The sequence below is a fragment of the Ciconia boyciana genome, chromosome 13, assembly GCF_034638445.1.
Source record: "Ciconia boyciana chromosome 13, ASM3463844v1, whole genome shotgun sequence".
NCBI lineage: Eukaryota > Metazoa > Chordata > Aves > Ciconiiformes > Ciconiidae > Ciconia > Ciconia boyciana.
This window is the reverse complement of record NC_132946.1, coordinates 12129644-12144722: the sequence shown is the minus strand read 5'-3', so window position 1 is coordinate 12144722 and position 15079 is coordinate 12129644. Positions and strand designations below refer to the sequence as shown.

Sequence of the window (15079 nt, the reverse complement as noted above, 5' to 3'; positions counted from 1 at the left end):
AACAAATCATGTTTGACTGATGCCCTTCCATTTCTGGCCTTCTAGCTTATTACAAAATATGCTGCTCTTTTATCTGCTATACTTGCCAGTTGTAACTTGTCATCACAGTTCCTGCGTAGCTCGCGTGTGTTTGTTTTATTTGTGTTTTTGTATCTTTGTGAGCTGAGAAGTAATTTTGTGATGGGAGGAAGCAGAGAGGACTATTGGAATTACATGTGGAATTCATGAGTTGTATCTTTTCAAATGCACTACATTTTTAATAAATGTATTTGGTTGGCATCAGAAATAGTATTTAATGGTAAAGCAACTTCTAATGCTAAACTTCTTCCTTAACTGTATGGGGAGATTAGAGTTTTCATTTGAAATCATAAAGGTCTTCTGAGTAGATGAAGAGGAAAGACTTGATTGGGTTTAAAAAAAGTTGCCTACTCTCTGAACCTAACTTCCTCAGTGTGTCTGGAAAAAATGTTACTATCTATCTATCTAAAGTGCTGTGTAATGGTGAGCTGATTTATCACAGCAGTAGTTTTTATAACTAAAAATGTAAATTTGATTTTAAAACGTGTAATGGCCAGTGGTTTCTTTTGACCTCTGGATACTTTTGTCTGAACGTGTCTTTTATGTCGGTCACTACCCTTGTTCGAGCTCTGTGTGAAAGCCCTTATTCTTTATGCTGAATCCTCCTTATGCAGGGTTCTCTTCTGACAAACCCTGTTTTAAAACACAACATGAATTTCCTAAAGGAAAGTTTTGAGAAGACTCCGATGCTGAAAAGATGACGTCAGAGATTTTGTTGGAAGGCGAAGATAATCACCAGATTTTCTTCTTCCTTCCCTAAGCTTCACTCCTATGAGATGGAGGTGTTGCTTTAGGAGAGGGCTTTGATGTCTGTTTTAATGTACAAAACTAGGCCTTTCTACAAATCTCCCCCAGTCTCTTGAGGAGATACAGGGGAACAGTCATATTTATGCAGAATTTGTGCCGCTGTATAACTAAGTTTATAAAGACTTGCTATGGGGTAGCTGGAATGCTCCTCAGTTATGAGTTACTTAAGCTTAGACTTCATCCTAGCTTTATGAAAGAATGTTTCTGTTCACTATTTTAACTTCTAATCAACAGCAGTTGTCTCGGAGGGATTCGAGAATGATGCGGTGTTATGGTAGAGTGGCCCTGCAGTCTTTGTTCTGCAGAGAAGACCGGAGACCCATCTTCAGGTAGTTTTTTATGTGAAGGGAAATATTTCTTAGAGTTACTCTGTAAATGTATAGATAAACACTTAAAGGAAAAAAAACCCCTCTAGCTGTTGCATCTCAGATGTTACTTTGATCCTCTTTTAGGAAGGTCTCGGTGGGGTTGTAGACTATAGTATGAGGTGTGGGGAAATGTATGTGACTTCTTTGCTATCAAGGAAACATCTCTGACTTGAGACAGTACAAATATTCTAAGAAATATGGCACTCTTTAGCAACATTTGTGTAATACACAACAAGCTAATAGGCAGCAGCATATAGCATTTAATATTGTACAGAGTAAAGACAAATGTGATGATGGCCATTTGTAGAACATGGTTTAATAAATTCAAGTTTTATTGAAAACCAGGGTTTAGCTTGTGGAAAAAGTTTGTTCAGCAGAACCTCAAGCTTCATTAGTCCTTCCTGTCTTGGTGTTTACCTCATAATACTAATATGAACACAGTTTGGGGGGGAGGGTTATGTGTGTATATTTCTTGGTCTTTGTAAAACAATCAAAACCCCAAACTGCCAGTTGGCACCAAAACAAGTGCTTTATTTCTGATACATTCTAACTATAAATTCTGTAATGCACAAATGCGTAGTCAAAAAGTGCTGCACGTGTTTTGCAATGTTTGTGTTTGGGGTGTGATATCTGAAGGTAAGTTTGTGGCACATATAGCCTACAAACTTTTAGGATGGTTAAAGTTCATAAAGAAAAGGTATTTTATGACATTTACAGGGCATATTAGTAAGTTTTAATTTGTTCATTTTTATGGGTACTACTTACTACTTTATGGGTTTTGTAATGCTTGGCTGAGTTCTGATGTCATCAGTGTAGAACAGACTTTAATAAGGAAAGGGTGGGTGACCTAGTATGGGGACTGCCTCCGCAAGAGGAAGTATAATAGTAAATATTTAAAGGAAGCAGCTTCATCATGGAAAGAAGCTTTGTGCACATTGAACAGCTCACAGCTCATTCTCCTGAAGAAATGCACAGAGGTGTTCTAGAACACAAGCTGAACAGAATACAAAATGCAAATATGAAATCCCACAATCCAGCACATCTTGAAAACCTTGGAAGAATTCAGGAAAGTCATGAATGAAAGTGGGTGTAATCTTGTCTACATCAGAAATAATTTTCTAATCCTTTCTTTGTATTATAGTTCTGAAATCTTCCTTAATTTCTCACAGAATAGCCTTATTCTACTTACTTGGTTTTTTTACAAATTCTATTTTATTGTTAGAGAATTACAGGTAGCCTCTACTCAGAAAAATGTGATACAAACACTATTTACTTTCTTGCTAAATTCAAGACTAGTACAGTAATGTACGAAAAAGAATCGCAGTATTTTGTAGCTGATAAGAATGCCCGTATAAACTTACTTGGGGATTATTTCTGTATCTCTGACAACCTAACTCAATTAGGAGCAGAAGTCTGTATTGCAAGGTGAAATACACCCAGTAATTTGCAATGGTATTTTAGTAGTTTTTGACTTCACTCGGAGATGCCTTAAAGGTTCATTTGCATAAGTGAACAAAATGTTGCATTTGACTCACAAATGAGGTTAACCTATCTGGGGAATATTCAGAAGCTTGCCTGATCGCACAGGCACAGCTTTCTAAGAGACATATTTGTGTGGCCTGATCTGAGCAGCTCAGTAGAACCATTTCCACCAGTCAGCTCCAGGGCAGTGACATGAGAGGTTCACAACAGGAACGCGCACCTCTCTGGAATGCCTCGTTTCTTCTGTATTTTGAGTTGCCCTTTTTCCCTCCCTGAAAAAAAACCTCGCTTGGAGGGAGGAAGAAAATCCAGGTTTTTCCTTCTTCCTTTTTCACTCTGGCACTGAGTCAGAACAGTGTTAGAGCCCTCTATCTCCCTTGCTGTTGCTTTTATACATGACTATATAAAGCTTTTATACTGCTTTTATACATGACTATACATGGCTTTTATACATGACAGTGTTGCAGCTTGTTCCTCTCTCCACCAGCAAAAGGTGTGGACTAATCCAAGAGATTATCCTTAGAGAATTTTACTAGAGACTAGACTCTCTGTGGTTGACAAAAAGACATACTAGAATCATACTATGTTTTCCCAAGTCCTACCATAGCATCTTGAATTTTGATCAGTTTTTCTTGATGGGGATGGGTTTAAACTAGTGCTTGTTCAATTATCTCTTTAGTACCCCTATGCAGTCATACATGGTCAATGCATGCATTATGTAACTGTAAAGTCCTCTTCTGTGCTGGACTTTAGAAGACTTTTTAAATAAGGTGTTTTGTTCTTGTGAAAAAGAACAGGGAATGTCCAAAATTACTAAATATGTCTCTGCAGTTGTTATTACACTGCCAGCGCTTCTTAGGCTTGTGCAGTTAACACATGGTTACTCTCTGGGTAGCCCAGGAGAAGCACTCCCTTCCAAACCGCTCATACCTTCTAAAAAGTACTATGGTAGGATAGGTATTGGGTTCTTGGAAGCTTAGGTTTTTAAGATTGCGTTGAGCCAAAGAAACAGTCATTTTTCAATGAACTAGTTAGTTGATGAGGTGTGTGGGGGTGAACCCCAGCAGGTGCATATCATGAAAATATGGTGACAGATTACAAAATAAGGACCGTATGGCTCATGAGCTATATTAAAAGGTCATTTATTATAGTTGTTTTAATTTTTATGGAGCCACTTCATTTAAAATATATTGAATAATATCACACATATATTTTACCTGTGTGTTATGTAAGATAGTTACACTTGTGCATACATTAGAATTTTTTTTTTTTGAATGACAAGTACTGAAAAGTCTGGGTTCCTACCCCACATTTTCTTGAGAAAAAAATAAAAAACAGGAAAGGAATTAATACAATAGTATTGCTTAAAAAAAAAAAAAAGTCCAAACCTAAACTTCTAGAGTTCAGGAAATCTCTATTCTTACAGATTTTGGCTCTGATTTTGAAGACAAACCATCATTCTTTGGAGTTTGTCTAAGTGCAGATTTCATTCTTACTCCTTTTTGTGAGAAAGGTACTTAGAACATAGGCCAAATGTTTTTGACTCATAAGAGTCAGAATTTTTGTTGATTATTATTAATGGTATTTTTCACTTTTAAGTAGAAAGCATGGACAAATGAACACAGTTTTCCTTTTTTATTTGAGACACTTAGCAAAAATGCTGAAATATCAAACATTTCCTCAGTAGCTACAATATTGCCACTATGTACAAAATATTTGATAAATGTAGTACACATATAAAAATACAGTATGCATTACATATATACAGTACAATGTGCAAAACATATGGCATTCAAACATATGGAATTGATTTTAGGGGTGCAAACAGCAAATACAAAGGCATCATGGTTTCTTATAGAAAGGCAATACATAAACTGACGCCCTGATTGCCATAATTTGCATTTAGTAAAGTAGTGCTTAAATGAAGAGGGCCCTAGAGACAGGTGTCTATCTTCTTCTTTCCACAAAATGAGATGCTAAGACATAATTATGACTATGAAAATAAGAAGACAAACACCTACTAGGGTTAGCGTTATTTCTACTGCAAGCAGTACTGTGAAGAAAAATCCTATCTGGAAAAAAGCCTGTGCTATTACTTAATACAAATTTTTTCAAACAACAAAAACAAGTCTGTACTGTTAAACATCAAAAACAGCTTTGAAAATATCTACACCCTTAATTTTAAAAAAGTATGGATAATACTTGTGGGGATTTAATTTCCTATGCTTCAAAATACAAAGTGCCTCCTTTGGCAATATAAATGGCAATGCTTTGGTTCCTATTTAAATTTTTATATTATTATAATTTATTTTAGGCTGTCTTTTGAATATCTGAACTGTATTTTTTATAAAAATAGTGTGATTATATAGTTATTAACCATTCCCTGCTTTTTATTGAGAATTTGCTCTCATAGCTAGAATGGCTTTTTTGGCTAGTTTTCTACAAATACATTTATGCACTTTTAACTTCAAAAGTCTTTATATTCAGTATTGGACACTACAGAATAATGTAGGTGTCTCTTTTTTGCACTTTATTCCTAGCAAACTGGTATAAAAGGAATATTTGAGATTACTTCAGGTTTTAATGGATGCTCTTTATTGGCCATATATAATACTATATGCAACTCCATTCCACGTATCTCATAAAAAACCATCTGCAGTATGGTCTAGAAGTCACTAAAAGGCAATCTAATAGACCACAATATAAAGAGTTTTAACAGAACATTTACTAGAGATAAGTGGAAGAAATTTTTTTCCAGTTTTAATAGAATTTGCTTTAAGTTTATAATACACTGAAGATGCCATCCAAATAATAATTGTTTACATCAGTGAGCTTTACTGTGTTTTGATTACATAATGCCCTTCCAGTTAAATGTATTCTGTGATTGCATTTTTTTTGCCTTGAAAGCAGTTCAGCAGCTTGTGCTTGGTTTCCAATTACGGTGCCTACACTTTTCAGGCATCTGAATGTTTGAGATTAAGTAACATAAAAGTTTAATATTGAAACTTTTATTTTGATCACCTGCTTCCTTGAACATAACTCCTGTTGGTGAATTTAGAAATACCTTGGAAAGAAATTTCAGTATTAAGTAGTGATTATTTCTAAAAGCTGCGACCTCAGCTTTTTAAAGGTCTGATTCTGCAAGCCCACACTGCTGGATTAGGCTCTACATTTCTGTAGAGAACAACTGCCATAAATTCATTTTATTCTCAGAGAGAACTGCTAAATTTATGACAATGTTTTCTTAACTATTTATAATGTTAAACAAAATTTTGCCTGTACGCTTACTTGCCTTAACTCATGCTGAATGGCACTAAAAGTGCATAACAAATACCATTTCTGTATTAAATGCAGGATGGGACTCCTCTTGATTAACACTAGCTTTGTAAAACATATGTCCGAGCTCTCTCCGTGTCTATAAGTGTAAACACCAACTTTTGATTTTCACACTGATAAAATGGTATTCTTAATTACTTTGAAGGATCTACTAACAACACATTTGATAGGATATGTTGTTAGTATATTGCAGCCATTAAATGGCAAATTTAGTGCCAGTGCATTCCTTTGCAACTGTTCTCTTAATGAGAAATATATTCAGTTCTGTACGGTTAAACTGCACAGTCATGATTAAATTTCTAAGATGTATTGTATTCATGTTACAAAAATTGTCATGTAAAACATGCACACACAAAAGTCTAAGCAAAACCTATTTCTGCCATAACAGGCATATATAACAATGGCAAATATATCACATTTCAGAACAAAGTCTAAAGCAAACCATTATATATAAGGTTTAATGCACATAATTCTGAAATGTACAAAAAAGTAATCACACATTCCCTACACTAGAATATTTGTACTTTAAAAACTAAAATGATCCCTTAATTTTTTTAAATAATTTTTTTTTTTTTTTTTTTTGCAAATAGAAAGTAGAAAGCTATACTGTACTGATAACAACACATCTCAACTGTTTGGATTTATTTCTGCACATAGATTCCTATGGATTAGTTAACATTCTACACTGCCAATAAGGATAGTTTTGTAGCAAGATGACTTTGCCAGTTTTAAGCTCTATTTACATGCACATCAAACATGACAGTACAGTTGCTCTGGGTTAATTTGTCCTCTAAAAATTAATTTACTTGCCTCTTATTTAATCAGAAGGCAGGGTCAAAAAGGGGTAACCAACCACTCATACGTGGTATGATGCCTGGTGTATCACAAATAATAAATTGACAGTACTGCAGAACACTAAATTTCATTCAAAGTTGTTCCTATCGGACAAAGAGTCCTTAATTCTTATTCTTGTAACAGCTCAGGGCACTTAGTATCTCAGAGTATTAGCTCCCAAGATAATATGATGAAAAGGAATGCAAAAAGTTGAATGTATTTGTTCACTGTTATTGAAGAGTCCTACACCATCAAAATGTAAGGCAGGCAGTCCACATGTAATATTGTACTCAAGTACTGTAGGCACAGCCAAAAGGAATAGGGACATATGTCTTTCAGCTTCATCTTTTGTTGTGAAAATCTCCATAGATTGTTTTTCTGTACTTAGTTTCACATTAAAGTAAATCCTAGCCTGTAAAACTCTTTAAGATATATAATGATTTAAAGTGCTGATAACTGATATGATGCAAACATATGATGCCAGTTTAAACCCTGAATCAATGATATAATCCACTATTTTATCTGAAGCCAATGGAATTCCTTAATATTAGTAAACCAAATGCACTGTCTATCTGGAGACATAAATCTTCAGTGAATTCCACAACATTTTCTAACAAAAATATTTTTGTTTCATGTTAACATGATTGTGTTGTGGGATGGTTTGTTTTTTTTGTTTTTTAAATGTGATACAGGTTGCTAAATAGTTAACAGCTACCTTCTCTTTTCATTATTTCTTTGATACATATTATTACTCTAAGAAGTAAGCAAAAGCTTCAGGGCATTTTTTAAGTAGTTCCTACAAAACTTTACTTTTGAAGGTTGGTGGTGAGGAAGGAATTCTGCAATGAGATCAGTTTTCAGACTAGAAAACATATCACATTTCCGTTGTTCAGGAAATAGGGGACTGTTTCCTTTTATCTTAATTTAGGAATTCCCTAATAGGAAATAATTCCAATTTTATGTTTGATTATCAGCCTATGTCATCTATGGCAACATTTAACAGCTATTACCTGAGAGACAACCATAGAATTATGAAGTGTTTTACTTCTATTTGCATTTTTTTGTTTGTTTTTCCAACTGCTTTCATAATAGACTCTGAAAAAAAAAACAACCCACAACTAAGGGCTTTAAAAAAATAGTATTTTCATGTGCTGTGAGGTAAGAGCTTAATTTTTGCTATTATCTGTTTCAGGTATGAAATATGCCTTCTTATCACAAAACAGTACATCCTGATACTGCTTATTAGCCTTTTATAATTTTCCGTAAGTGTGTGCTATTTAGGATTCTCACTGAGCAGCTTCTCTGTTTAGCTTCCCTGATGTTATGTAGTGGTAGACAAAGCTGTTCAATAGATAAAGTGTTCATTAAGAAATGATGGTTGTCCTGTCAGTACTGTCCCCTGCAACTCGGTCCGATCCTACAAACATCTTTTATTGAGGGCATTGGGACTATTCTTGCATAGATGCTTGCAGGATCATAGTGCACAACAGCATTAATTAAACTTTTCTACTTCCTCAAACTGTTCTAATATGCTGAGATACTGGATTCAATGATCTAACAAATATCCTCAAACACAAAGTAAATTAGGATATTTATTATTTCCATTACAGTAATCTCTTGTTTGAAGACCACTGTTCCCCTCTGTTCACAAAAATAAGCTATACAAAGTTCAGAGTGTATACAAATAACTGTCTGATATACACATGAAAACCTAGCTATGAAATCCAGAGCATTGCTATACAAAATTCAGTGTTCTCAATATTACCTGGCGTAGCTACAGTGGATTTCTTGCAGTTACACTTAATGTCCCTTTGGATGCAGTTAAATTCTTCCCTCATGATTAAAGAATGGGGGAAGAGTTTTAAAAACCACAAAACCAAAATATAAAAACAACTTGAACAAATTAAGAGACTAGATATATGAAATTTCACTGAACCAGCCAGTGCTTCTCCTTGCCTTTGCCCTCACAATTCATTTTGAACCTGGCTCAGGCTATCCACAGGAACAATGAAGTGCAGTGATACCTCACCCTCCCCCAAACACTTGCTCACTGTGTCAATACAGACAGTTGAAATCTTGCTTTTTCTTCTCTAAGTTTAGCCATGTTGTGTTGCTCATTTAAGCATTACAAAGTCAGAAACTTAACTTCTTTCTTAAATATTTGTGATGCATTTACCTTGGGGTACTTCTAATCAGCAAGTACAATCATCCTTTCTTGACTCGTGAAATACAGCTTTCAGAGGGCCCTGATCTGCACTACTGATAGGAGCATAAAGTAATTCACTGTTGTAAACTTGAAAATCAATAAGGAATTAGCTTCAAGCATTTGTTCTTCCGAACATTACTGTCTTAATTTATCTTAACTGCAATCAGAATGGTATAATAATGGACCTCTGCTGTAAAGAGACTTGCAGGTCATGTTCTCATTGGCTATAGCTTAATCCCAGTGCAACTGTAGATCTTGTGGATCTAGAAAGTCAGTGGAAAAGACGCTGGGGGCAGTAGAACTGAGAGGAGTGAGTCCAGATGAGGAGCTGGGCATTGTAATGTCTAGCCATTCCATATTGTCCAAATTTGTATCGGGAAGGTCAAGAGACAGACAAGAACTATTAGTGGTAAACTGTGGGTCGGATGTTTCCATGGGTGAATGAGAGTGGTCTAAAATGCTGGAGTGATTAAGCAGATCATTCTGGAGGTCTTCAATTAAAGAAAATGACTCTCTGTCCTCATTACTGCTTGTCAGTTGAGGAATTTCATTACCTGATGGTAGAGTTCCATCCAAGAGAGCTTCAAGTTGGTTTTCCAAACTTATAGACAAGCTGGTTGTTGGTTCTAAGGACACAGGAGGAGGGGCCATTTGGATTTGTGGTGGTGGGCGGGATATCACTGTATTCACTGGCATTGTAGTGATGTTGGCTGTTACTGGTCTCATTTTAGAAATGGGAGATGGTTCCTCCTTTATTGGAAGGGAAATCTCTGTAATAAAAAAAACCCCCAGTACTGAATTCAGAAGAGATAATGACATATATCCTCAGGCTTACAACTTCCACCCCATTTTTGCTCACTTTGAGATGCATCCACAGTGAACTCCATGGAGTAAGAGTCATTTTGCTGTTCTGATAATACAAACACTACACACATCAGACTATGACAGGTACTCTACGAACAACGAAGTGTTCCAAAACAAGTTCCAGAGTTCTGCTTTTAGTAATACTTCAGCCAATTAGAATATTTATATTGATGAAAAAAGGAACAATTTTCTAGATGTTAGCTTTACCTCCTTCATGTTTATAGTTCTTTTAATTAGAATGTGGAACCAACACATTTCCTAATTTAGAGAAGAATACCTGAACCAAATTTCAGTTCCATCCCTGTTTAGTACTGTGTCCACCTTGATGAATTAGTCTAAGAGATCAATTGATGTGATTAGGATGCATTTATTCCCGATTCCAGAATCTAAAACTACTCTTCTGTCAAGAAGTTCCATGTAAGATAGTGGCAGTAACAATAAAAGGAAATAAAGCAAAGTAAGTTCCAATTAATTCTTAAATGCAAATGGAGTCCAAAAGTAAGATTAGACAGACCAGAATATGCAAATAAATCCCCTAGCACAGATGATGTTTCTGCCAGCAAAACTATACCTGACAATATATTTTGCACCAGTTTTCCAAGCAAAAACCACATTCTTAAAACCTGTAAGAGCATCTGTTGAAGTGATTGCTTAGTAAAAGCAAACCATTACTAAATGGATCCTCTCACTCCCTTGAAGTACATTAATAAACTAAACATTTTTCAGTGTAGAACTCGCTTATGTAAGTGCAAGAGCCCTGAATGCTTTACTTTATTTTTCATAAAGATTATCAGGAAACATTTGCTTTTTTATGACAACTTCGCAAATACAGAGCAGTTGTTACCTTTAAGATCAAATAGCTTTAGTAATGTAAAACTCAAAGCAAATATTTAAGTAAGCACACCAATGTTTCTTACATCCTCTGTTCCAGAGGCAGAACTTCTTCGAACTACCCATGCAGTATTTTAATAAAAGCACTGAAAGCATTTTTGAATTTAGCTTGAGTTGTTCACTGCACAGGTCACTTATCTCAGTCTGTCACTGTCTACTCCATTTTCTTCAACTGACTTTGCAATTTGCTTTAAAATGAGAAAATACTTTGATGTTTAGAATATGGCTAAAATCTTCTAATATCCTACAATCAGTCACTTATGTCTTGGCATTCACTGCTGTCAAGATCCTTATATGACAGTAGTACAAAACATTAAGTTAATTGAATTGCTTGGCACCAGAACATTTCCCAGTATTGTAATGGCTTCTCAGTCTACAAAGCCTAATTATGCCTGAAAGCCTCCTTCTTTTACTGCCAAGCTACTCTGTATATTACTTTAGTTATTTCAGTTCCTTTCTGATAGCTCCCTTATTTTAACTGACATAGAAAGTTGTTATTCGTTAATGTCTCTATGTAGTTCATACATATTTTTTCCAGTAATGTACCTTTGATGTTTACAGTTGATAATACATGGTTATATTTAATGAAGTTTTAGTATCAGCATGCTTTAATTCTTACCTCATTCTATTTTTTGTATAATTTAAATATACATTATATGGACTTGCTCAACTTTTCAAATTTAGATAAAATACGTCTGTGCTAACTTAAGGTGTTATTTTCATAGAATCATAGAATGGTTTGGGTTGGAAGGGACCTTAAAGCTCATCTAGTCCCAACCCCCCCTGCCATGGCCAGGGACACCTGCCACTAGACCAGGTTGCTCCATCCAACCTGGCCTTGAACGCTTCCAGGGATGGGGCATCCACAGCTTCTCTGGGCAGCCTGTTCCAGTGCCTCACCACCTTCATAGTGAAGAATTTCTTCCTTATATCTAATCTAAATCTACCCTCTTTCAGTTTAAAGCCACTACCCCTCGTCCTATCACTACATGCCCTTGTAAAAAGACCCTCTCCAGCTTTCTTGTAGGTACTGGAAGGCTGCAATAAGGTCTCCCTGGAGCCTTCTCTTCTCCAGGCTGAACAACCCCAACTCTCCCAGCCTGTCTTCACAGGAGAGGTGCTCAGCCCTCTGATCATCTTCATGGCCCTCCTCTGGACTAGCTCCAACAGGTCCATGTCCTTCTTATGTTGGGTGCCGCAGAGCTGAACACAGTACTCATTTGAATGCTGTGTGGATTATTGCAAAGGTCTGCCTGGGCTAATTAACAAGCAGAGAAGTTCCACAGCAGGTTGACTGTATGTGTTTTGGTAAATGTTTTCTTTAATAGATAATTATTACAAACCTTCAGAAATACTAGTTTCATCCAGGCTGGATAGCTTCTACCTCCTCTCCCTGGAAGAATTATTTCCTTTGATTATAGCACTGAGTTTTTATTATCAGGTTTTAAATCACTACATCACACAGATGTCAATTAGCTTACCTCCACTCTTGATGAGAATATCAAAAAGATCATCCATCTGCTGACTGTGCGCACTGGAAAGCTGTAGTGCATGAGAAAAGGGTTATTCTTTTTCATGTACTGTTTTTTCCTAAGTTGATTGATCCTAGCTTCTCTCAATAGTACATAAGTACTAACCTATGATCAAGACTAAAATTCTTCATATGAAACTATCAATCTAGAAAACAGAGAAATAGTTTGGACAGACACTTGTAATCTCTGTGGTCGGTTTCAGTACAAAGGAATAGGGAAAAAATCTGAAAAGCAAGACAAAGATTTCATGAAGGGAACCTAGAAGAGAGGTGCAGGAAACCAGGGATAAGGAGAATTACTAACCCTGTTTTGTAGCAGGGTAAGTGTCTGGAACAACTGCAGGACTTTGGGGGTGCACCCTGAACTGCTTTCTCTCAGAGATATCCTGCGAATAGCCATCATGTAAGATGCATTTTGTTAGGTAGGTTTTTGTTTTTTCAATTTGTAGATTCACATTCTTTTCTTTTTTAAAGGGGGGGGGGGAGCTTTCATCAGCTGTTTATCTGTTTTAAACAACCATCTCCTGAATATCTGAACCTTAAGCAAAAGGTAACAAAACCCCACAAACCCATTCTTTCAAAAACAGTCTAGGAAAAGTGGAGACTTTTATGATGGTCTCAAAACTAAAACAGTGTTTTAAAACATTGGTTATACTCCGGAGATGGGAAGTAATTTGTCATCAGGAGATCTAGCTCCTGAAAAGAGGCCAGTGGGGAGGCACTTTGCTACCTGGTAGTGATAGAGTCGTGTAAGAAGACCTGTGTGCCTTCACTGTGAGGATGCCTCAGACATGCCAAGAACATGTAGAATGGCATTAGATACCCATGCTTCTGCCCAAGTGTCTGCCACCACAAAACCAGCAACCAGTACTAGGTCACTACAAGGTTTTATCTTTTGGGATAGTTCAGAAACGTATGAGGTTAGGGATGCTCATTAGTTTTGTTTGCAACTTTCCTCCAACATTAAGGGTATCATGCTAAACTGACAAAGCACTACCTAGGATTATTCATCAAGCTCACTAAATACAGACTGTTTTGAAGCAAGCACCTATGCTCATGTATGTATATATGTATGTGTGTGTGTGTGTATATATATATGTATCTATATGTTTGCCTAAGTGTGTATAAACACACTCACTCACATCCTCCTCAAGTTTACTCACTTTGGAAAATATGAATATATTTTCTCTTTTAAGTCTGAAGTTTGGGTATCATACATCCTTGAAACAAGCCAGTTGAAGGATAGTTATTGTTAAGTAGCAATAGCAGCATTATCCCAATTATATATATCACCAACTGGATACTGTAAGACTTATTTACATGTCTGCTGCTTTAATAAAAAGAATCAGGAAACAGGAGTCCTGTAGTTAAAGACAGTTATGAAAATAATTAGGTTAGGGTTTCTGGTGTTAGAAAATCTTGACACCAAACAAAAAACTAAAATAAGCAATGGCTTTGATAATTCTAAAGAAAAAAATGTTTTTAACAGAGTAAACAGGAGAAAAAAACTACCTCACGGTGCGATGTCTGAATGTTGCGGGTCTGTTTTATGGCCTCTTCATAACGAGGAGGATCTTTTGTCTTGGATACTGTGTTGTTGAAGAGGGATTGTTGAACAATGTAAGGCTGGGCTTGAGATGGTGAGCCAGGCTGTGTGAAATAACAAAATAATGACTAAACAATACATTTTAGTGAATTCAAGATGTATAAAGTTCTACAGATTATCCTATTTTGTCGTACCAATCTACATATTTACAAATAACAATAGCATAGGTAATCAGAGGGATAAAATAATAGTTTCTTTCTTTCTCACACATACATACATATATGCATTATTAAAATCTACAAAACATTCTTCCTCCTTGAGTGAACTGCAGTATGTACATAGTCACATGTTATTTAATAATAATAATAATAATAATAATAATAATAATAATAATAATAAAAAACGGAACTTTATGGAACATTGTTGGGCCAATCTTACCTTATTAGGAGTACCAGGTCCATTCTGCACAGAGGGAACCTGATTACCACCAGTGTGAATGTTAGAGTTTGATGTTTTATTAATAAAAGATTGTGAAGGTGTTGTAACTGGTGCAGTCTGATAGGAAAATACTGTATTTGATGTGGTAGGTGGAAAAACCTGTAAAGGATTAATACATCAGTCTTAGGTTGTGGGGTTTTTTTTTGTTTTAAATTGATAACATTGGGTAAATTACATTAATAAAGTTTAAGACTTGATTACTTTATTTAAGACTTAAATACTTGCTTGCTTAAATTCTCTGTTAAGGGAATGTTATTTGCACTGATTTTTCCCTCCCATGGAATAATTTGTAAATCTAGAACAATTACTCTTTGAAAGCAACTTTGTGCTGTCACATGCTGTCATTCATCACTGATAACTAAAAATATTTTCTTGCGATTTTCCAGGAAGCATGAGAAACTGTAATATAATTTTTCTGAAATACATTCAGAAGAGTATGGAACAGTTTAATACAGTATGTATGATTTCCCCACCTAGTGGACAGTCACTAAAATGAACTTATTTCTGGCCTGATAGAAACTATTATATGTATCCACACTTGTCCTGTGCTGCCTGTTTTAAGACAGAATAGTTTGGTTTGTGCCATATAATTCTAATTTCTTTTAACTACAGATATCTATGAGTAGTGAGGGAGAGGC

At 35.6% G+C, this 15079-nt stretch overlaps 1 protein-coding gene and 1 long non-coding RNA gene across 14 annotated transcripts in view; one reads left to right on the top strand and one right to left on the bottom strand.

Annotated features, from left to right (window-relative positions):
* LOC140658867 (uncharacterized) overlaps nucleotides 1-15079 on the top strand; it is a 33314-nt gene that overhangs the window by 6911 nt on the left and 11324 nt on the right. The gene's annotated exons all lie outside the window — the stretch shown is intronic.
* The window catches only part of MRTFB (myocardin related transcription factor B), an 87464-nt gene continuing 76746 nt past the window's right edge, over nucleotides 4362-15079 (bottom strand). For 8 of the 13 annotated variants that reach the window (XM_072877832.1, XM_072877834.1, XM_072877825.1 and 5 more), the window contains 4 exons: nucleotides 14382-14540; nucleotides 13910-14071; nucleotides 12348-12408; nucleotides 4362-9881 (listed from right to left, as the gene is read on the bottom strand). In XM_072877832.1, coding sequence (XP_072733933.1) covers nucleotides 9343-9881; nucleotides 12348-12408; nucleotides 13910-14071; nucleotides 14382-14540 — 921 coding nt within the window. In that variant the 3' untranslated portion in view covers nucleotides 4362-9342. Of the gene's footprint in view, nucleotides 9882-12347; nucleotides 12409-13909; nucleotides 14072-14381; nucleotides 14541-15079 lie in introns of those variants that run through there. The other 5 variants (XM_072877826.1, XM_072877833.1, XR_012044897.1 and 2 more) reach the window with 3 other exon arrangements.